The 22,661-nt window shown below is 44.9% G+C and overlaps 2 protein-coding genes across 3 annotated transcripts in view; one reads left to right on the forward strand and one right to left on the reverse strand.

Moving 5' to 3' along the window:
- Positions 1 to 6,588, forward strand: part of COQ5 (coenzyme Q5, methyltransferase) — a 15,936-nt gene extending 9,348 nt beyond the window's left edge. For both annotated transcript variants that reach the window (XM_073881003.1, XM_025889505.2), the window contains exons 4-7: positions 2,792 to 2,898; positions 4,950 to 5,038; positions 5,619 to 5,730; positions 5,809 to 6,588. In XM_073881003.1, the coding sequence (XP_073737104.1) occupies positions 2,792 to 2,898; positions 4,950 to 5,038; positions 5,619 to 5,730; positions 5,809 to 5,910 (410 nt within the window). In that variant the 3' untranslated portion in view covers positions 5,911 to 6,588. The remainder of the gene's footprint in view (positions 1 to 2,791; positions 2,899 to 4,949; positions 5,039 to 5,618; positions 5,731 to 5,808) is intronic.
- Positions 6,589 to 8,853: 2,265 nt separating this feature from the next.
- Positions 8,854 to 11,331, reverse strand: DYNLL1 (dynein light chain LC8-type 1). Its single transcript, XM_025889499.2, has 3 exons — positions 11,178 to 11,331; positions 10,841 to 10,978; positions 8,854 to 9,277 (listed from the first exon to the last, which is right to left on the reverse strand). Exons 2-3 carry the CDS (start codon positions 10,970 to 10,972, stop codon positions 9,140 to 9,142), a joined length of 270 nt encoding a protein of 89 aa, XP_025745284.1. The 5' UTR covers positions 10,973 to 10,978; positions 11,178 to 11,331; the 3' UTR covers positions 8,854 to 9,139.
- Between the last annotated feature and the right edge of the window lie 11,330 nt (positions 11,332 to 22,661).

Genomic DNA, 22,661 nt, shown 5'->3' on the forward strand with positions numbered 1-22,661 from the left:
TATTTATTTATTTATTTGACAGAGATATAGGGAGAGAAGGAACACAAACAGGGGGAGTGGGAGAGGGAGAAGCAGGCTTCCGGCAGAGCAGGGAGCCCGATGCGGGGCCCGATCCCAGGACCGCGGGATCATGACCTGAGCCCAAGGCAGAAGCTTAACGACTGAGCCACCCAGGCGCCCCATAAATAAATCTTTAAAAAAAAATTATTTGAGGGGTGCCTGGGTGGCTTGGTTGGGCGGCTGCCTTCGGCTCGGGTCATGATCCTGGAGTCCTGGGATCGGGCCCTGCATCGGGCTCCCTGCTTGGCAGGAGGCCTGCTCCTCCCTCTCCTACTCCCCCTGCTTGTGTTCCCTCTCTTCCTGTCTCTCTCTCTCTCTCTCTGTTAATTAAATATTTTTTTTTTTAGATTTTTTATTTATTTATTCATGAGAGACAGAGGGAGAGAGAGGGAGAGAGAGAGAGAGAAGCAGAGGGAGAAGCAGACTCCCAAGGAGCAGGGAGCCCAATGTGGGACTCGATCCCAGGACCCTGGGATCATGACCTGAGCTGAAGGCAGACACTTAACCATCTGAGCCACCCAGGCGCCCCAAATATTTTTTAAAAGTATTTGATAGGTTGTAAAAGTGATATATTTGAGAGAATTGTGGATTTTGCAAAAGTATTAAGAAGAAAGTAAATGTTACCTATAATTCCAACATCAAGAGATGCTCCCAGTATTTTAATGTATTTCCTTCCTAGCTTTTCCTAATCATTTCCTTTTTATAAAATTGAAGACTTCCTGTATATACAATTTAGTATCCTGCCCTAACTCAGCATTGTATCATGAGATGCCCACGTCATTAAAAATTCGTTAAATTTATTATTTATGATATTCTCCTGTATGGATGTGAATCACGAAGATTCACATGACCAATTTACATAACCAGCAACCAATTGATCTTTCACTTTTTTCTAAAGCTTTTGCACAGAACACAGCATTGTGACATCCTTATTTGTAAATTTTTGCATGCATTTGTTAATTTTTACCTTCTATATAACCTCGGACAAGTGTTTAAACTCTCCAGATCTCAATTACCTTATCTAGAAAATGGTAGAATAAAAACCACCTTGTAGTAGGAGGTAATATACCATAGCTATTGAAAACACAGGCCCTGGGATAAAACAACCTGAGTTCCAATCCATCTGGGTGATCTTGGGCAAACTGCTTTCATCTTCCTGATACTCAACTTGGCTCACATAAAACATGAGGATGATAGTAGGAGCTATTCCATGGAGTTAGTATGGGAATGTGATAAGGTAATGTGTGTAAGGTAATAATATAGACCCTGCCATCAAGGGCTCAGAGCAGTTGCTATGATGATGATGATGTCATCAACATCATCCTCCTAAAAATCAAAAAGCTGGTTCAAAGGATATGGTTTTTGGTGTTTTTTTTTTTGAAAGATTCATTTATTTATTTGAGAGAGAGAGTGTGTGTGAGCTGGGGGAGGGGCAAAGGGAAAGGGAGAAGGGAAGCAGACACCCTGCTGAGCACAGAGCTCCACAGAGGGCTAGATCTCCAGACCTCCATCATCACCAGATCACGACCTGAGCCGAAACTAAGAGTCCACTGCTTAATCGACTGCTGAGCCACCCAGGCACCCCACGGTATGGTTATTTTTAAGGGTTTTGTTAAATACTGCTACTTTGCTTTCCAGGAAGGCTTTCATTTACTTTCCTCTATAGAGCCTTCCTTCTATATTGCATTTTATGTCTAATTTGCTGCAAGTTGAACAATGTTAAAGCCGAATCAGGATCCTTTAGTGGACGTAGCTACCCTGTCATGGGGTTCCCTTCGGTGTTTTCTGAACTTGTGACCAGATTTAGGGTCTAGACACTTTGATTCTCCAATAGAACCAATATAACTAGGCTAAATTCCATACTTAGAATACTTCCAGTGATGCTCTGAAGTTGGTACTATTATTAACTCCATCTTACAGATGAGGAAACCAAGGCAAAGTAGTTTATTCAAGATTATACAGCTAGGGCGCCTGGGTGGCTCAGTCGTTAAGCGTCTGCCTTCGGCTTAGGTCATGATCCCGGGGTCCTGGGATTGAGCCCCGCATCGGGCTCCCTACTCGGTGGGAAGCCTGCTCCTCCCTCTCCCATTCCCCCTGCTTGTGTTCCCACTCTCGCTGCCTCTATGTCAAATAAATAAATAAAATCTTTAAAAAAAAAAAAAGATTATACAGCTAATAAATGTGAATAAAGCTGGAATTGAAATCCTGGCAGTCTAAACCCCAGACCTGGGATCTTAACCATGGTACTTTACACAAACAGTTGGGTAAAAATTGCTTGAGGGTGGGCATAACTAAGTATTCATCAGGTTCTTCTCTGAGACCCATGGGGAAAGAACTTCCTGCTAAACTTGAAGAAATTCAGATTCTCAGGCCGAAGTGACACCTTGAAGACAGCGGCCAGGAACCCAGTGATGAAGGCAGATGTGTGATGGTTTCTGATACCACACGTATGGTTTTCTCCAGCACCAAACTGTTCTCCAATTCTCCCACACCAACTACGTGTGCAATAATTCAGCTCAATTCTGACACTGACTCCCAGAGTTAGTCTCAGATTCCAGACTGCCCCCACTTCAGAAGTCAGCCATCAATGGGGTGTGCAGGCTGCCCACACTTCAACCTGGCTGACTGCAAATTGGGGGATTCCCACAATGCCCTCCTCAGGTTTGACGGTTCACTGGGTACATAAGAGACAGCGACCCAGACTGAGACCAGAAATGATTTTCTCTTTCAGGACTTGCTTGGGTATTGGGAGATGCTGAAGAACTGCCCTTTGATGATGACAAGTTTGATGTTTACACTATTGCCTTTGGAATCCGGAATGTCACACACATTGATCAGGTATATATGGCTGCATCTTTAGCTTGTGTGACTCTTGTGCTATGAGATCTCCTGGAGCGGCCCCACAAAAAATGAGGAAAGAGGGAGGGATTCTTCTCTCCGCCCAGCTCTTGAATGGAATGACTATTTCCGGCTTAGGGGTTTCAATCCTTGAAGTTGCCAATTTTCCTAGTCACAAAATTGAAAAAGACCAAAACCACAGAGCAGATCCCCATAGAAGCCTTTGTTGCTTGGGTTGGTATTCACATCTTTGAGCTGTCAGTCATGCTTTGGCATTCCATCTGTTTCTGCTCACTTGTGAAGCTGTCTGAGCCTGTGAGTTTGCAGATCAGAGGCGTTTCTAAAGCCAACACAGAAGGCACTCAAACACTTATTTTGGCAGAAGGTACCTAGAGTCATGGGTTCCTCTATAGGGAGAAGGGAACATTTAGCTCTTAATCTTTTTTTTTTTTTTTTTAAGATTTTATCTTTAAGTAATCTCTGCACCCAATGTGGGGCTCCGACTCCCAACCTGAGATCAAAAGCTCTACCGACTAATCTAGCCAGGCACCCCCTAATGCAGCTCTTCTTCATTTCTACTTCAATATTCTATCCCAAAGCATTTGAAGACAATGTGCAAGGCACCACATTTTGTTTTTGTAATGGAGGGCTCCAGTTACCTGGTTCCTCTGCTTTCGGTGAGACATCTTTATGGTGCACTTCAGCTTGGTTTTTATGACCTGCCCCTTGTATGCAGCCAGCTTATTAGTTCTTCTAATTAAAAAAAATTTTTTGAGTAGGTTCAGAGTACAAAAGGGCATGTCAGTGAAAGTATGCCTCCCACCCCTGTGACCCAACCATTCAGTGCCTCCTCTCCCTCCCTCCAATCACCAATTTTTTGTGTACCTTTGCAGAGATGTTTGGTGAATATTAAAAATGTTTTGCTTTTTCTTTTTTTTATACAAATATTAGCATATGAAATTTGCCCATTGCTTTCTTTCCCTTAAAAATATATCTTGGGAGATTTTTCCATGTCAGTGCATAAAGAGCCCTAGCTCTTCCTTTTTTTAAATAGCTGCATAGATTCCATTTATATAGACATTCCATTATTTTTTTAAAAAGATTTTATTTATTTATCTGACAGAGACACAGCGAGAGGGAACACAAGCAGGGTTAGTGGGAGAGGGAGAAGCAGGCTTCCCGTGGAGCAGGGAGCCCGATGCGGGGCTTGATCCCAGGACCTCTTGGGATCATGACCTGAGCCAAAGGCATATGCTTAACAACTGAGCCACCCAGGTGCCTCTGGACATTCCATAATTTAACCAGTATTTAACCAGTATCTCATTAATAGTTAAGATGCTTCTAATCTTGTGCTGTTCAAACAGTGCTGCAGGGAATAACCTATATGCATGTCATCTCTACAATAGATGCTTTTTTTTTTTTTGGAGGGTGGGAAGGGGCAGGAGAGGGAGAATCTTAAGCAGGTCCCACGCCCAGCATGGAGACTGATCTCATGACCCTGAGACCTTGACCTGAGCCAAAATTGTCAGATGCTTAACTGAGCCAGCCAGGTGCCCCTACAACAGATGCATTTCTATAAGATAGTTTCCTTGAAGTAAAATTCCTAGATCAAAGAGGATATCCATTGTGATTTAAATGAGTAATTGTAGGGGCACCTGGCTGGCTCTGTTGGTAAAGGGTGCAACTCTTGATCTCGGGGTTTTAAGTTCAAACCCCATGGTGGGCAAAGAGTTTACTTAAAAAAAAATGAAGAAAAAAAGAAAACCTCGAATGAGCTTTTAATAAATAATCAATAGACAATTGAGAAATTGGCCGCCATGTGATTGTACCAGTCTGAGTACTCCAAGTAACCCCTTCATGGGCAGCAGAATGCCTATAAAATTTAGGATATTGTAGGGTTATCTCTGCTGCTACAGCTTTCCAACTGAGAATGCCAAGGGATCTTTGGGAAATGCTAACTTTTATAATGCCCATCAAAGTTAAAGCTGTTGTGGCCTCATGGAATTGAGTTCTGCTGAGGAGTGTGTTCTCTTGTTCCTTGTCTTGCTCAGGCACTCCAGGAAGCCCATCGAGTCCTGAAACCAGGAGGACGGTTTCTCTGCCTGGAGTTTAGTCAAGTGAACAATCCCCTCATATCCAGGTTGGCACTGTTAACAGGGCTTTATTCTCATTGGCTAGCCAGCGGTTCCCCATCCCCAAACGGACATAAAACAGCCAGTAAGCGATAAGCATGAACCTCATAGTTCAGAGTCTCTAAGGGTCAGTGCCACCTCAAAGTCAGCCAGTTCTGAATGACAACACCTAAGCCAGAAGAGTTTCAAACCAACAGAGGCTCAGGTTGGCCCACAGATCTATTTTGTTTGATTCATTTTATTTTAAGAAATTGACTTACAGGTTTGTATTTAAAAATCAGGAAGTTTCACATAAAAATCTGAGTATCCAGCTTCACCTGAGGAACCATATAGGGCAGTGCTGATCACTTACTCCCACGTGGCAGTAGTCAGAGCTGAGTAGTACCTGCCTCTTCTCCACTTTTATGCTACTTCCTAATTGCACCTGTCACCACATCCTCACTAGTCCCTACTGGTCTTACACGGGGCCCACATTACTTTCAGGGACTTGACCCCTATAGGCATTTGAATTTATAAATCCACGCTTAAACCTTCTTGCTTCTGCCCAGGGGGCATGTTGTAATCTTAATCTTTTGCCTTTGTGTTTAGGCTTTATGATCTATATAGCTTCCAGGTCATTCCTGTCCTGGGAGAGGTCATTGCAGGAGATTGGAAGTCCTACCAATATCTTGTAGAAAGTATCCGACAGTTCCCATCTCAGGTACAAAACTTTGATATTTTACAACAAAGGCCCTAGAGTTTAAATCCAGGTGATCCTTGCTGTATCTTTGTGTTTTAGGAGGAATTCAAAGAGATGATAGAAGATGCAGGTTTTGAGAAGGTGACTTATGAAAGTCTCACATCAGGCATCGTGGCTATTCATTCTGGCTTCAAACTGTAACTCCTTTACCATTCTGGAGTGTGAACCAGTCCCATCCTGTCGAAAGCCTGAAACTGAAGGAGAATCTGGCTAGTGAGACCGGCTGCAGAACATCTCCTCTTAAGGTCATGTGCCTTGGACGCATGTTCTGACGTGACCAGTCTCAAAGTGGAAGAAACAGATCCTACTGTCACCCTACTGCGGCTTTCACTAGGAGCTGCTTTAGGGCTTCTCCCAGAGATATTTGCTCTGTATTTTTTGCTCAACTCCTGCTAATTTTTCTTGGCTGTGCAGTGTGTGGTTAAGGTAAAACCAGCACTACTTCTCATTTTTGAAATGCATTTGTAGCTTCTCTGCTGGTGCTGCCTTCCACAGGGATGACGACTCATTTGAACCCAACAAGGATTTGAACCAGAAAACGTCCTAGCTGTACCTGAGTCAGTCTCTCAGCCTAGGACTAAGTCTGGGGCCGAAAACCAAGGCCCAAGTCAGAGTGCTAACAATCACAACTAGAATTATGAACTGGACCACTGAATGAGTTTACAGTTTGTGTGGTATTTATTTCTTCTTGGGTGGGGGAGTGAGGGAAATACATTTTTGTCATCACTCAGTCCTCTTCTACCAAAAACTACTATTGGATCCTCAGTGCCTGTCATGAAAAAAACCCTTGAGGAGAGAATAAATGTTCCAGAAAACTCCTGCTTTTGTGTTTTATGTGGAGAGCTTCTTTATCAGAATACATTTGAAGGGTTTTATAGCCAAAAAAGAAAAAAAAAAAAACAACTTGAAAACAGTCCAGCCTAACCCCTTTTGGTACTAAGGGGCAGAGCTGGGCAGAGTGCTTGTCTCCTTAATACAGTCCAATGTTTGATGTTGAAATGAGACCAAAAATATTTTGAATGTGGATTAAGCTTATGGTTTTTAAGGGGCTTTGCTAAGACATTGCAGAAAGCAAACTATGACTTGACTGGCCATTTGTTAATTGTGGGTAACTTAGTTCAAGGCTATTTCAAAAGCCTTTAGATATGCTGCCTCTAGGCCCAGCACAGTAAGGGTCTTGCTTTGCCCTATCATTGAAAAGCTTTCACACACAGCTATCTATATACAACCATCTCAAAGAACAGCAAAGAGCGTTAGACAAAGTGCTAAACATTAAAAAAACTTTTAGCTTACTTTTTCAGCCAGCTGGAGCCTGTTGGCCTTTGAAATTAGAATTAACAAGGAGCAGATGCTGAAGGAATTTCATAAACCATCAACCCAATCCTATCTTCCTGGCGAAGTGATTTTTTTCACATCTGAATCAAAAAATAAAAGTTAAAACCTGCCACTTCCAGGCAGTAGATATAGGCCTGATAAATTAAAACCCCCAATGTCCAGCCATTTGTGGACTTAAATCAACTCTAGGGTCTATTGCCAGAAGACTATTTGGAAGTAGGGCTAACTGAACAAGAATGATACAGCTTTGGGGGCTTCGAATAGAAACACAGGTCACCGAAGAGGGGAAGGAGCTAGAAAAAAGATGAATTATGGAACATCTTCAGTATGTTCATATAAATACAAACCTAAATCACCTCAGTTACACTCCTGTTCCACAGAACCTCATCCTTCTTTCCTGCAAAAAGCCGGGGGAAAATTTTTGTCCCATTTTAACTGCCACAATAAACAGGAAGACAATTTTTTGCCTCTTTACCCTGAAACGTTCCCAGTCCTAACCTAGCTCAACTTCACCACGATTCCTAAAATCCCAAGTTCTAGTAGTAATAATATCCCAAAGATATTACAACCTAATGCTGTCTTTTTAAGATTTTATTTGACAGAGACGCAGCGAGAGAGGGAACACAAGCAGGAGTGGGAGAGGGAGAAGCAGGCTTCGTGCTGAGCAGGATGCCCGATGCAGGGCTCGGATCTTCAATCCCAGGACCCTGGGACCATGACCTGAGCCGAAGGCAGATGCCCAACAACTGAGCCACCCAGGCGCCCCCCTAATGCTGTCCTTAAGGTGGAGTCATTTCAACTCTATCCTCCCCTTCTGTGTAGCAGTAGCCTGGCTGCTCAGAAATCCTAACTGCATCTCACAAAGTTTAAAACAAAAAAAGTGTTACCTCGTGTGAACACTGAAAACATAGGGAGACTAGAAAGCCAGGACCTTCCTTGCAACTTCCCAAGAGGAGTGTGGGTTGTTTCAGCCTCTGGCATATTTCCTTTATGCCTACGAAAGCCAAGTCTGCTATATTTGATTTTCTTCCTAGAAAAGACTTAAGTCTTCTTAAAATTGATAGCAGGAAACCTTTAATGAAGGTTACTTATCCACAGCTTTAATTGGGCCTTTTAATGAAAGCTTCAATTCACATTTAATTGTAACGGGGTTTCTAAGCATAGCTAGTTAAAGCAAAGCACAGCAGGCTTACACATTTAAATTCCTGCAGACTTTATTGGAATCACATGGAGGGCTGCTGCTCAAAAACGTTCATTTTCCCTTTTAAGACCACTTTTAATCTGAGTGTCCTTTTGGGACAGGGCAGGAAAAGGGGGTGGAGGCGGACAGCCTAGAGCCCAGCAAATTTCTCATTAGCTCAACTCAGTTACTGGCTTATTTTATAGCCAAAAAAAAAAAAACTTCGATAAAGTTCTACACATTCACCACCACCACCTGAGGCCCAAAGTCCAGAACACCCTCTTTTAACAAAATGAGCACTTAAGGATAGTATTTATCAGATTAGTAATGAGATTTAACCCAAAAGTTTCTGTGCCATGTGTTTCTTAACGTGCACTTCTGAGCAGTATTCTTCCATGCACGACAGCTGCAGGATGGGCGAGAGTAAAGACTCAAGATGAGCACTATGAATAGACTAGTCTATTACATCCCACAGAAACTCACTTCAAGGACTGACCCCCACTAACCTACTCAAGATTAAGTGATAAGCCATTTTCAACCCTAGATTTGAACAAATCGTAACTAACACACACTTCTCCAACAGATTTATTTTGAAAGAAATGGATTTTAGGGGAAAAAACATGGGGTAGAGGTATGGAATAGAAAATAAATACAAATGTAAGCTGTTTTGCTAATTGTTTTATAACCACAACAAATTTGTACAGAGAATGCCCTGTACAAAACAACACAATAAAGGTTCAAAGATCGAGGTGTTCCCCTAGGCAAGGCTGAAGATTTCAGTCTCTGGTATTTGGAATTTAGGCTGCAGTCCTTGGTTTTGGATGGATCACTGGGTGTGTGACACAGTCCATGCTTTTAACCAGATTTGAACAGAAGAATGGCCACTTGGCCCAGGTAGAAGTAGATGAAGTGTTTGGTTTCATGTGTCACATAACTACCGAAGTTCCTCCCCACGATGCAGTGCCAGGTGGGGTTGTACTTCTTATCAAACTCCTGGTAGGGGGAGAGGGGGAAAGAAAAAGAACACTAGAATTTCAGTGCTAAACCAGAGGTCAGAGTTTGCCTCCTAGATAAGCAGAGCCTGTAGGGGCAGAAAGAAGGAACGTTAGCATCTGCAAATTCTTAGCATGAAAGAATGTTCCCCAGCTCCAAGTCGCCTACATAGTGCATTAATGCATACATACTTGCAGTCTGAGCTAAGCTGAGAATGGGGGCTGGGGAGGTAAAAGGCAGTAAAGGCAGCCTCATAGACAGGGCACTTTGTTATCATGGTAATTTCGCCTTCATAGCTCCTATGATATTCTCCTTAATTGACAGCAGGTGATAACAGTTCCAGTTTATCACGTTATGTGTAAACAGAACAAACGAAATTATCCTCCTGTAGGTCACGCACCACAAAATCCAAAATGGTAAATATTTAGCCCCAAATACCCCATTCCTTAACTGCACTCCAGTATCAATGAAAACAAAAGATGTGTGAAGGGCAAAGCCTCAATTCGCATTTAAACCACTGTGGATCAAAATTTAAAGGGTACCAGATACTCTGCAATCCACTGTTCCCAAAAAAGAATGCTAGAAGCAGAATCTGATAGTCACCTGTCAGATTTTATCCTTAATTTCAATAGCCCTCTCTTCCACATCTATCCTGATGGTGCTAATCTATCACCTAGTACACAAAGATAGCAAACTGCAGGAACAACTTTCCCTATTTTCCTCAGCCAAAGGGGCTCTGAGAACAAGAACGCCTGTGGTAATTTCTTCACTAGGTGACTGTAGGGCGGGCGCCAAAGCCAGTCTTTCTCTATGTAATTCTTACAAGTCTCTGTGAGGAGTTACACAAAATTCGGCTCTCACGCTGTATGCAGCATGAACATCTTTTACATCTACTGGAAAAACATTCTTACAAGTTAGAGGAACCCACGGCTGCGTTTGTCAAAAAAGGTATTTCTGTTCCATCTGAAGTCTTTCATCTCCCCATTCTCAACTAGGAACCCTCCCACGGCTTAAGCTGCCAGTTCCCTTCCCTTCCAGAAAACACAGCTCGGGAGAAATTGGCAGTCCTGCCAGCTTTCTACAGACTGCCATTTACCAAGCCCTCACCCCAGCCCCCTAACCACCACTACCACCCACTTTCCCTCAACTGCCGACCAACTCCTCACTGAAAGGCTGGCAAGATCTCCCTCCGGCCCGGCTGTAAACACCCACGCAGCTCCCCCCCTCCGGAACACCCAGATGGATCCTCCGCGCAGGAATCATGCAGAAGAGGGGGAACCGCTGCTCCCTGATCCTAGAAACCGTTGCTAGGTGGCGCTTTCCCCCTGCGGAGCTGGGTAATAAAAAAACTTCGGGAGCGGAGGGTCTGGTCTTCTCATCAGGAGCGCAAAATTCATCTGCGTCCTTTCTGGAAACCTCTACACCCGAGCTGCCCTGCGTGCCTCCAAGGATGTCTGCCAAGAGCTCTGGGGACGCAGGATCGGGGAGAAGGACTAAGTTGTGACTCGCCCCAGCTGCGCGCAAACGGCCCGAGCCCCCCGTGCCCGCCCGCCCCGTCCTCACCTTTTTAATATGGGCCGCAATGTCCTTCTCTATGTTATATTTCTCCAACGCCTGAGTCGCACACTCCACCGAGTCCTGTTGCATCTCCTCCGACATATCGGCGTTTTTGATCACGGCCTTTCGGTCGCACATGGTTACCTGGGGGGCGAGGCCCGGGCAAGAGGTGAGGAGTTGGGGTGCAGGCTGCGCCTGTAAGGCGCCAGCAACCCCAGTCCGCTCCTCCCGCCCCCCACCCCACTTCTCAGAAAGCGCGGGCCGCGCGGACCGAACAGCGGGAGAAGTCCGGCGGGAGATGTAACCAGGCGGCGAAGCCCCCCGCAGCCCCCGAGTCTCTCACCGAGGAGCAGGGGGCGGCCAACTGCAACGGTCTCCTGGGGGAGGGGCTGGCGACACTCAGACCCGGCAAGAGCTACCGTCCCTACCAAAGCCGTGGCGCATCTAAGGAGCCCCACGCCAGCCGCCGCCGCCTAGTGCCTAGGCCCCGCCCTGCTCCCGCCAGCCCCGCCCCCCGAGGAACGTCCCCATTGGCTTGACGCAGCCCCCAGGACTCTCCCATTGGTCTATAGACTCAATGGTTCCCTCAGGATCTTTCTCCTGCATTCTGTTGCAGACCACAATGCATCGCTCGCGGCGTCGGTTGCCCCGGCAATGGGCCGCACGCGGTGAGGCCCACACACCCCGAAGGTGGAGCTGGGGCGGGGTCGCGAGGACCACCCAGAGACTAGAGAGGTGCGAGGGGACTTTGTGCCCAAGCCAAGAGAAGTGCCTCCAGATTTTCAAAGGTTGTCCCAGGGTGTGTTCTCGAATATCTTGGGAAGCTGGGTGTCCTACGTACCCCCCACCTCCACCCCAGGTCCAAAGGGTTTAAGGATTCTAAGTGAGGTAGCCAGTCCGTTTACTTAAAGGGTATTTCTGAAGCAGGGCTGGCTTTATGGGCGAGTAACCAGGGCAGTTGCCGAAGAGGGGCCCCGGGGCTTGGTTAATGCTCACTCTCTCGTTCTTGAAATTCTTAATTTTTTTTTTAACAAGGGACCCCACATTTTCATTTTGCATTGGGTCCTACAAATTATGTAGCCGGGCCTCTTCTGAAATTTGGGGGTGGGGGGTAAGGTCTTCAGGAATGGGAGAGGTTTCCTTATTCTGGCTGGGCAAGGGAGACTTCCTTCAAGGGGCTAGGGTTAGAAAGTGCTGATCCCAGGTATGTGTGTCGGGGATGGGGCTTCTTGCTCGTTGAGGCAGTCTTTCCTGTGAGGGAGTTTCTTGGTTGCGGATTTATCTCCAAGGCGGAAGTACCCTAACGGATAGAAGGGCGTCCTTCAGAGGTATTTTCCGCTGGCTTTGGGAGACTAACCAGTAAGTGGTCTTGAGAGGTTGGGGAGCAGGGTCAGATCAGGATTTAAATCCCACCACTGTCATTTACTAGCTGATTGAATCTCAGTTTTCTTATCCGTGAAGGGGGACTGAATATAAAAGGAAACCACTTCCTAGGCATGTTGAAAATATTAAAGGAACTGATGCTCTTGAAGTTCCTCAGCGCAAGGTGTGGCATTGTAGTAAGTGCTCGGTACATCTTATCAAAAACTATGGAACTATCCCAAGAGTCACAGCAAGATTTTGACCAATGCTTAAATGCCTATAATGTGTTTTTGCACTTCCATACACAAGTTACCGGATTCATCATGCAAACGGAAGCTTTCTGTTTACATTTCTGCATTTTCCTTCTTGACCATTACTCTGGTTAACCCAGAGCCCCTTAATAACAATTGGACCAGACAGGCACACAATTCCAAAGAGAACAGATGAGAATAATGAGAAGAGCTTCAGGTACAACATATGCGTATCAATTAAATAAAATTAAGAGGCGGTTCCCAGTTCCAGGTTTCCAGTGGAGGTATTATGGGTTTCAGGAGTTAAAATAGTTCTGTATGGTGTAAGGAGGATGAAGTTGGGTTGGCAGCAGGGGTGAGGCTGGGTGAGTGCCTTTACCTGACTTGGGTGTATGATTCAGAGCTATGGAATCTCCTTATGAGGCCAGAGCCTGAATTTTTCTTGGGGGCCTTTACTTTACATGAACATGTTTATATTTACTTTTTTAAAAAAAGATTGATTTATTTGAGAGAGAAACATGTGCCTGCACCCCAGGCTCAGGAGCAGGAGGGATGGGGGCGGGGAGGAAGAAGAAGAGAGAGAGGGAATCTCAATCTCACGACCCTGAGACATGACCTGAGCCAAAACCAAGAGTCAGACACTCAACTGACTGAGCCCCCCAGGTGCTCCTATATTTATTCTTCATATATTTTTTTTCAAATATATATATTTATCCCTCTGATCTATGCCTTGGCCAGCTTCTCCTTGTTTGAATAAAAGGAGCTGAGAGTAAAGTATATGCCATAATAAGAATAGCAGCTGTTTATTGAGTGGTTGTCTACCACTGAGTGCTTTCATTCATTCAGTTATTCCTCAACAGCTGGGCTTGGGACCCCTTTCCTCCTGTCTCCCTTTTGGCATAGCTGTCTGCTCATTTAGATTTCAGCTCAAATGCCACCTTCCCTGACCTCCCATCTCTACTTGCCACTACCACCACCCTTTAGTGACTTTCTACAACACTTGTATTTCCTCCATTGTACCTGCTTCATTTATTCCTTCAGAAGAATTATCTCATATTTATTTGCTTGGTTATTGTCTCTCTGTCTCTGTCTTGTTCACTGCTGTGTCTTCAGCATCTAATTCAGGGTCTGCAATTGCATTTATAGTATGCATTGAATTAAATTTACATTGAATTAAAATTACCAGGTCTTACATTGCCATTTTACAGATTAGGACGTTGACTTTCTCAAGGTCACATTTTTTGTTTAAAGATTTTATTTATTTATTTATTCATTTATTTATCTATTAGAGAGAGAGTAAGAGAGCACAAGTAGGGAGAGCAGCAGAGGAAGAGGCAGAAGCAAGATCCCCGGTGAGCAGAGAGCCTGATGTGCGGCTTGATCCCAGGACCCTGGGTCATGACCTGAGCCGAAGGCAGACGCTTAACTGACTGAGCCACCCAGGTGCCCCTCAAGTTCACATTGTTAATAAATGAATAAGTTCCAGGTCTGGATGATCCTAAAATCCATTCTATCTCTCTCTCTCTCTTTGTTTTTAATTGATTTGAGAGAGAGAGAAAGAGAGAGGGAACGGGAGAGCACAGGCAGGGGGTAGGGCCAGAGGGAGAGGGAGAAGCAGACTCCCTGCTGAGCCAGGGAGCCTGACACAGGGCTGGATCCCAGGACCCCACGATCATGACCTGAGCCAAAGGCAGGCACTTAACCAACTGAACCACCCAGGCGCCTCTTAAATCCATTCTCTTAACTTCAGTATTATCTTAATATATTTAGCTGATTAGATAGTCCACCTTTTTCTTATTTATAACTTTGAAGACAAGGCGTTTGAAATGGGATGATGTTGGGACGCCTGGGTGGTGCAGTTAAGTGGGACTCTTGGTTTCTGCTGCAATGGTGACATCTCCGTGCTTAGGGAAGAGTCTGCTTGGGACTGTCTCTCTCGCCCTCTGCCTCCACCTCCACCCCCACCCCCACCCCCGTGCTTGTGCGCGTGCTCTCTCTCAAATAGATAAATAGATAAATCTTTTGAAAAAGAAATGGGGAGCGCCTGGGTGGCTCAGTCGTTAAGCGTCTGCCTTCAACTCAGGTCATGATCCCAGGGTCCTGGGATCGAGCCCCGCGACGGGCTCCCTGCTCAGCGGGAAGCCTGCTTCTCCCTCTCCCACTCCCCCTGCTTGTGTTCCCTCTCTTGCTCTCTCTCTGTCAAATAAATAAATAAAATCTTAATAAATAAATAAATAAATAAATAAGTGGGATGATATTAAAGTTTTCTAACAGATAATAGGGTTTTGTTTAGTAAATGCCTATAACTTGTTCTCCATTTGTAGCACCTGTGTTCCCTCACATGTCTGTGCTTGTACTGCTCATCTCCATCAGCTCTTGACGCTATAATTATTTTCCATAAATGTGAAAGAAGGGCACTACCAGAAATCCATGCCTTCTGGTCTGTGCCTGATCCCCAAAGACCCGTTGGGGGGTATTGTTTCTAGGAACCAAATACCTGTCTTTTTCATTCCTTTATCACTTATTTTTGCAGAATTATTTCTCATTTCCTATCTATTCATCCCACAGTGAGGCATCCCCTAATTATCAGAGAAATATACTGTGCAGCACAGATGCTTGAAATATGTACCTAGATTCAGTTACTGTCCCAACCTCAAGGAGCTTCTAGTCAACGGGAACCTAATCCTTCTAGTATCATAGGTTTGAGGGTTTGAAATACAAGGGGCCCAGCTGGTAAGTGAGGTGAGGTAGGTGGGAGTGGTAGGAACTATGGCAAATAGAAGAGCCCTTTAATTAAAAAAAAGTTTTTTTAAAGATTTTATTTATTTATTTTAGAGAGAGAGTGTGCAGTGGGGAGGGGCAGAGGGAGAGAAGAGAATCTCAAGCCGACTCCACACTGAACCCAACATAGGGCTCTATCCCGGGACCCTGAGATCGCGACCCGAGCCGAAACCAAGAGTTGGATGCTTAACCAACTATGCCACCCAGTGCCCCTAGAAAAGCCTCTTTAAAAGTGCCAGGCAGATAATTGCCATTTGGGAATGCTGACCGAGTGTTGCTAAATCTTCTGATTTTTCAAGAGGAATGAGACATCTGGATTATTTTTGAGAGAAATATCATTTTTAAATGTTGGTTGCAAATTGATTTTTTAAAATACAGTGAAGTCTGGATACAGCCTATGGTCCTCTCATCTAGCTGAATACTCTCTTTTTGCAACCAGAAGACAGACTCAGAGAAGACATACTATAATAATATATATATATATATTTGGTCTTTGTCTAGAGTTCCTGACACAGAGCCCTAAATGCCCTTGGAATTATCTGGAGTCTGCTTTTGTTATTCATAATGAGCCCCTATTAACTACTGATACCTGAGTTTATGCCAATGAGGTGACTTTTTGCAGGAGGGGGGCTGGATAGCTTCAGATATCTTTTTTTTTTTTTAAGATTCTATTTATCTATTTGAGAGAGAAGAGAAACAGCATGACAGGGGAGAGGGTCAGAGGGAGAAGCAGGCTCCCTAGTGAGCAGGGAGCCCAATGTGGGACTCGATCCCAGGACTCTGGGATCGTGACCTGAGCCGAAGGCAGTCGATTAACCAACTGAGCCACCCAGGTGCCCCAGCTTCAGATATCTAGATAGCTAGTCCCCAGAGGAACCAACCTTGTGATTAGAGGTTTAAAACTTTCCAACCCCCTTCCCCAGCCATGTCCCCTTCTCTGACCCTCCCCAGTTCCTCACCTTTTGGGAACAGAGAGGGGCTGGAGATTAAATCCAATCTCCAGTGGCCATGCCTCAGTAATGAGATCTCCATAAAAACTCCCAAACCATGAAGTACTGTGAGGGTGGTGCCCCTGGAGAGGGCATGGAAACTCTGCATCCCCCCCATATGCATCTCTTCCATTTGGCTGTTCCTCAGTTGTCCTTTATAATAAATCTGTAATAGTAAGTAGAGTACTTTCTTGAGTTCTGTGAGTTGTTCTACAGAATTATCAAACCTGAGGAGGGCGTCATCAGAACCCCCAAATTTTTAATCAGCTGGGCAGAGTGGGAACCTCACTTGTAGGGACATCTGAAGTGGGGGCAGTCTTTTTTTTTTTTAAGGATTTATTTATTTATTTATTTATTTATTTATTTAGAGGCTTGGGGGACGGGCAGAGGGCGAGAGCATCCCAAGCAGACTCCTCACTGGGTGCAGAGCCCACGTGGGCTCGATCTCAGGACCCCGAGATCAAGTCAGTGTCAGAATTGAATTGGATTGTTGATGTTGGAGAATTGAAGAATCTGTATGGAAAAATAAGTGCTTGGTGTTAGGGGGTAAAAAAAAACAGTGATGGAAGTGGTGTCAGAAAAAAGACACTACAGAAGGAAAAGGACCTGCTTGTGATTACACAGCAAGTTAGTTATGGAGCCTGGTCTGACTCCAGATCTGGTACTCTGTCACATCAGACAGGCTAGCTTATCCTTGGGTGCCAGGGATTTTATACTTTCTAGGAGTGAATGGAGTGTGGTCTATGCTTGCTAAATGGCACATAATGTTTGCGGAATGAGTGCTGAATAAATGAATGGATATAGCACCAAAATGCCTACACTTAGAGCTGCACGAAGACAATATCTGGTTTAGTTCTGATTGGCAGCAGGGAGGGGACAACTCATCATAGGCACTAGGGGATCCCTGGGAAGGGGAGAAAGTGGAGACTCAACCTCATTTTTAGTTGGTGAGAACCATCTGATCAGATTTAGAAAGCCTGAGAATAGGTCATTTCCAGGGTCCACTGGAAGTTCAGATGACACTAGAGTAAACCCACTATAACTCCACCAAGTAGAAACCCCAGAGAAGTTTCCTAAATCATTCTCATGATTTTTTGCCATACCTGCCATACCTGTGCCCTACCTCTACTACTATTTATTCAATATTTTTCTTTAATTAAACTCCCTTTATTTTATTAAATTTTTAAAAATATTTTATTTATTTATTTATTTGACAGAGGGAGAGCGAGACAGCACAAGCACGGGGAATGGCAGGCAGGGGGAGAGGGAGAAGCAGGCTCCCTGCAGAGCAAGGAGACCAACGCAGGGCTTGACCCCAGAATCCTGGGATCATGATCTGAGCTGAAGGCAGAGATTAACCAACTGAGCCACCCAGGTGCCCCTAAAATAAGTATATTTTAAAAGGCAAATGTATATTATTACATATTACATATATATTACATCCTACATTACATAGGAAATGACCTATTCTCAGGCTTTCTAAATCTGATCAGATGGTTCTCACCAACTAAAAATGAGGTTGAGTCTCCACTTTCTCCCCTTCCCAGGGAATCCCCTAGTGCCTATGATGAGTTGTCCCCTCCCTGCTGCCAATCAGAACTACACCAGATATTGTCTTCGTGCAGCTCTAAGTGTAGGCATTTTGGTGCTATATCCATTCATTATTCAGCACTCATTCCACAATGGAATAATGGAAATAAATGGAAAACCAGTCTCATTTGTCATAAATGGAAGGTAACTATAAAACATGAATAAATATTAGAATATAAAACATTTTGTCCTCATATTGTTAAACTGATCTTGGAGACCACTAGTGATATGGTCCCACACTTGGGAAATGCTGCCCTAAGAGGAGGGTTCTTAAAGGGGGTCCATGGTTGGGTTTTCCACCCCCCTAGAATTATGCACAAAATATGTGCTGTGCTCAAAGGCATTTTTCCAGGGAGAGGATCTATAACTTCCAGCAGATGTACGAAGGGCTTTAGAACCCAAGGAGCATAAAGAACAATTGCCCTAGAGTAACCCAAACTCCTGAAATGAATGTTCAGATTCCCTCCCCAGAGTCCACTGAACTGGCCCACCTGGGGTTCCATAGCATCACATATCTGGGCAACTCACTCTATTCCACTCTAGCTACTAAACCTGCTTGAGGGGCGCCTGGGTGGCTCAGTTGGTTAAGCGACTGCCTTCAGCTCAGGTCATGATCCTGGAATCCCAGAATCGAGTCCCGCATCTGGCTCCCTGCTCGGCAGGGAGTCTGCTTCTCCCTCTGACCCTCGCCCCTCTCATGCTCTCTCTCTCTCAAATAAATAAATAAAATATTAAAAAAAAAACTTGCTTGAAAAATCTTCTAAACCTGAAAATGTGCATTTTCTTTCTTTTTTTTTTTTTTAAGATTTATCCATTTATTTTAGAGGGAGAGCATGTGCATGCAGGGGGAGGGGCAGAGGGAGAAGGAGAAGGAGAGAAACAGACTCCCCACTGAGCGCAGAGCCTGGGTGGCTGAGGGGCTCAATCCCACAATCCTGAGATCATGACCTGAGCCAAAATCAAGAGTCAGACACTCAACCAACTGAGCCACCCAGGCGCCCCAGGTTCCTGATTTTTAAATGGCAAATGTATAAGGTGTATATTTATTATAAGGTGGTGGGAAGGATTATATTAAATAATGCATCTAAGACCTAACCAAGGTCCAAAAAAATGGTAGCTATTGCTGTTATGTATTGAGAACTTAGTATATGTTTATATACTTATATACTTAGTATATGCTTATATACTTATACTAAGAGAACTTAATTGTCTCATTGACTTCTTACAACTCTATGGGGTAGATATCAAGAATCTCTCCGTTACACAGATGCTGGTCTCTCCGTTACACAGATGAGGAAAATTAGGTTCAGAGAGGTGAAGTCCCTTGCCTACAGTCACCCTGCTCAGAAATGGCAGAGCTGGGTCTGACTCTGCAGTCACATATGGTAGGGAGAACCTCTGAGCTGCCCCACCTCCCCAGACAAAGAGAGATGATGCTCCAGTTCCTAGAGACTGTAGGTATCCCTGGCTCCTGGCTGAAGCCCCCTACATATATGTTGGATGGGTGGATGGATGGATGGATATTTCAAACTAATTCAACATTGCTTCCTTTCACACTTGACCCTAGATTGGCCCTTGACTGTCTTGATCTTCCCTGGACAAACTACCTTTGTATTTTAGCCACCACACTTTCCCAGGGCCTTCAGAAAGACCTTTGAGATTATTCATAAGCAGGCTGAGGGATCCCTTGCAGGGCCTGGAGCTCTACCCTCCCACAAATAGGCTAGAAAAGACCACAGCCTGCTCCACCTCTGCTTGCCACTGGTCCAGGATTACACTCTTCCCAGCCATGTCCAGCAATCATTTTTCAAGGTTTCCTGGGACCTCAAGCCCTATCTTGGACCAGTTCTGTCATCAACCTAGCAGCCCTAGCCCTCCCTTACCTGAAAGGACATGTGAGATGTGACCTTGCAACTCCCAGAATTGATTCAAGGACTCCTGCCCAGAAAGGATGGGCTCCATGGGAGAGTGCATGAGGCCTAGGTCTGAATCCAGAAACTTCCTCCCCATAGAGAAGGGCTGGCACTAGCCTGGGGCTGGCAGGGGAACTGAGCTTTAGAGCCAAGTACTGTACTGCAGTGCAGGGAGAGTGAGGCCAGACAGGCTAGGACAACTCAGGGAAGAAGAATCTCCCTGGCCGATAGCCAAACCTTGCCTGAGTGGACAGACCCCTCTGAAGGCTCACTGCTCAGCCTTCTGTCCATGGGGGGCAGCAGATGAATTCAGGCACATCCAGAAAGGCCTAGTTCACCCCACTCAGCTTCCAACTAGTGGGCAGAGCAACGCAGAGCAGAGGCTAAAAGGCCACGTGGGCTTGGGTATGCATCCCGGCTCTACCCCAACTAAAGTGTGTAACCTTAGGTAAGTGAGTCCACCTCTCTGAGCCTCAGTTTTCTTATTTGTAAAATGGGGATTGCAATAGTCCTTGTTTCTCAGGGACAATTTGGAGATTGAGATGGTGCATATAAATTATATAGTGCAAGACTTGGCACATGGCAAAAGTCAACGATGCCAGCTACCAATTATTATTAATGTTACCCTAAACCAGGATTTTTCCACCTTGGCACTAACATTTTGGACCAGAAAGTTTTTTGTTGGGGAGCCATCCTGTGCTTTGGAAGATGTTCTCAGCATCCATAGCCTCTACCTACTAGACGCCAATTGCATTTCATGCCCAATTATCAACCAAAAATGTCTGCAGACAACACCAAATGTCCCCTGGAGGGTGAAATGGCCCCAGTTGAGAATGACTGCTGTAAACAATCTAGACTGAGTCCAAATTTCATGAATGCCAAACTCACAGCCCCATGTAAAGACCACAAGGCAGGCAGGCCTACTATAGATGAAGGGATGGGACATCCAACAATTACAGAACAAGTTCCCTCCAGTGTGCGCTAAGAAGCAGGACCTGTACTTGCTCTGGGAGCTAACAGCCCCCTCTGACTCACTAGGGACCTCAGTACCACTCTTTAATTATGTGCAAAATGGCCACCAGTTAAATCTCAATTATTCTAGGGCCCAGACAAAGGGACAAGTTGTGGGTATCTGATTTCTGGCATCTGCATTCTTTTTCACTGACAGGGAGAAACTTGTCTCTCCAGAACTCAAGAGTTCATTCAGACTTTCATTCACGACTGCTGAAAGATTTTTTTTTTTTTTTTTTTTTAAGATTTTAGGGACTTGGGCACCTGGGTGGCTCAGTTAGGCATCTGCCTTCGGCTCAGGTCCTGATCTCAGAGTCCTGGGATCAAGTCCCAAATGGGGCTCTCTGCTCAGCGGGGAATCTGCTTCTCTCTCTGCCCTCACCCAGCTTGTGCTCTCTCTCTCTCTCTCAAATAAATAAATAAAATCTTAAAAAAAAAGATTTTAGGGACTGCTGAGAGTTTTTTTTTATTTTTTTTTATTTTTATTTTTTAAAGATTTTATTTATTCATTCATGAGAGACAGAGAGAGAGAGAGGCAGAGGGAGAAGCAGGCTCCCCACCGAGCAGGGAGCCCGATGCGGGACCCGATCCCAGGACTCTGGGATCATGACCTGAGCCCAAGGCAGACGCTTAACCATCTGAGCCACTCAGGCGCCCCTAGAGAGAGAGATTTTTTTTTAAAGGAGAACAGATTCTTTTTTTTAAAAGATTTTATTTATTTATTTGAGAAAGCGAGAATGAGAGAGAGAGAGAGAGCACATGAGAGGGGGGAGGGTCAGAGGGAGAAGCAGACTCCCTGCTGAGCAGGGAGCCCGATGTGGGACTCGATCCCGGGACTCCAGGATCATGACCTGAGCCAAAGGCAGTCGCTTAACCAACTGAGCCACCCAGGCGCCCACTGAGAGATTTTTGAGAGAGAACTAGGTGTCGGTCATTGTTCTGGGTGTGGAGGATTGTGATATTGTGACTTATAATGAAAAATATATATTTGATCTTCATCCAGGTTCCTGGCTCAGAGCTCCCAAAACCTTGGAATTTCCTGAGCAGTTATAGAAATGGCAGCATCTTTTTTTCCATTTTATTTTATTTTATTTTAATATTTTATTTATTTGACAGAGAGAGAGAGAGAGAGCACAAGCAGAGGGAGCAGCAGAGGGAGAGGGAGAAGCAGGCTCCCTACTGAGCAGGGAGCCCAATGCAGGGCTTGATCTCAGGACCCTGGGATCATGACTAGAGCCGAAAGCAGACACTTCACCAACTGAGCCACCCAGGCGTCCCCCTTTTTTTTCCTTTTTAAACACAACTCAGCTATTGTATCACTTTATTTGTAATCAGTTTGTGTCTCTGTGGCAGCATCTTTTGTCATAACATTTGGTCTCTAGTTTCAGTTCCTGAAATGGGTGAAATGGGTGAATTGGGTGTCTTGTTATCATAACAAGTCTTTCTCTACTATGTTTATGTTAATAAAGTGACTTTTGGAAAGTACCTAAGGATTGGAGCTGATTGCCAGTGGAGCCAACCGTTAGAAGGTTGGAACTTTCAGCCCCACCTCTGACCTCCAAGGGAGGGGTGAGGGGCTGGAGGTTGAGTTCAATAATAACTAATGCCAATGATTTAGTCAATCATGACTGTTTTGAGGCCTCCATAAAAACCCGGAAGGACAGGGTTTGGAAAGCTTCTGGGTTGGTGAACATGTGGAGATGCAGGGAGAGTGGCAGGCTGGGAAAGGGTGTGGCAGCTCTGAGCCCTTTCCCCATACTTAGCCTTATGTGTGTCTCTTCCATCTAGCTGTTCCTTTTACATCCTTTCATAATAAACTGCTGATCCAGTAAATAAAATGTTTCTCTGAGTTCTGTGAGTTGCTCTAGCAAATTAATCAAACCCAAGGAGAGGGTCATGGAAACCTCTGATTTATAGCCAGTTAGAAGTA

This window comes from Callorhinus ursinus, unplaced genomic scaffold (genome assembly GCF_003265705.2).
Source record: "Callorhinus ursinus isolate GAN/ISIS: 27379988/994484 unplaced genomic scaffold, GSC_fseal_2.0 scaffold41, whole genome shotgun sequence".
In the NCBI taxonomy this organism is placed as follows: Eukaryota; Metazoa; Chordata; class Mammalia; order Carnivora; family Otariidae; genus Callorhinus; species Callorhinus ursinus.

Coding starts and splice junctions, on each gene's coding strand:
- DYNLL1 (XM_025889499.2), bottom strand. CDS start 10,972: ATGTGCGACCGAAAGGCCGTGATCAAAAACGCCGATATGTCGGAGGAG. Junction 9,278..10,840: donor TTGCGGCCCATATTAAAAAG/GTGAGGACGGGG, acceptor TCCCCCTACCAG/GAGTTTGATAAGAAGTACAA.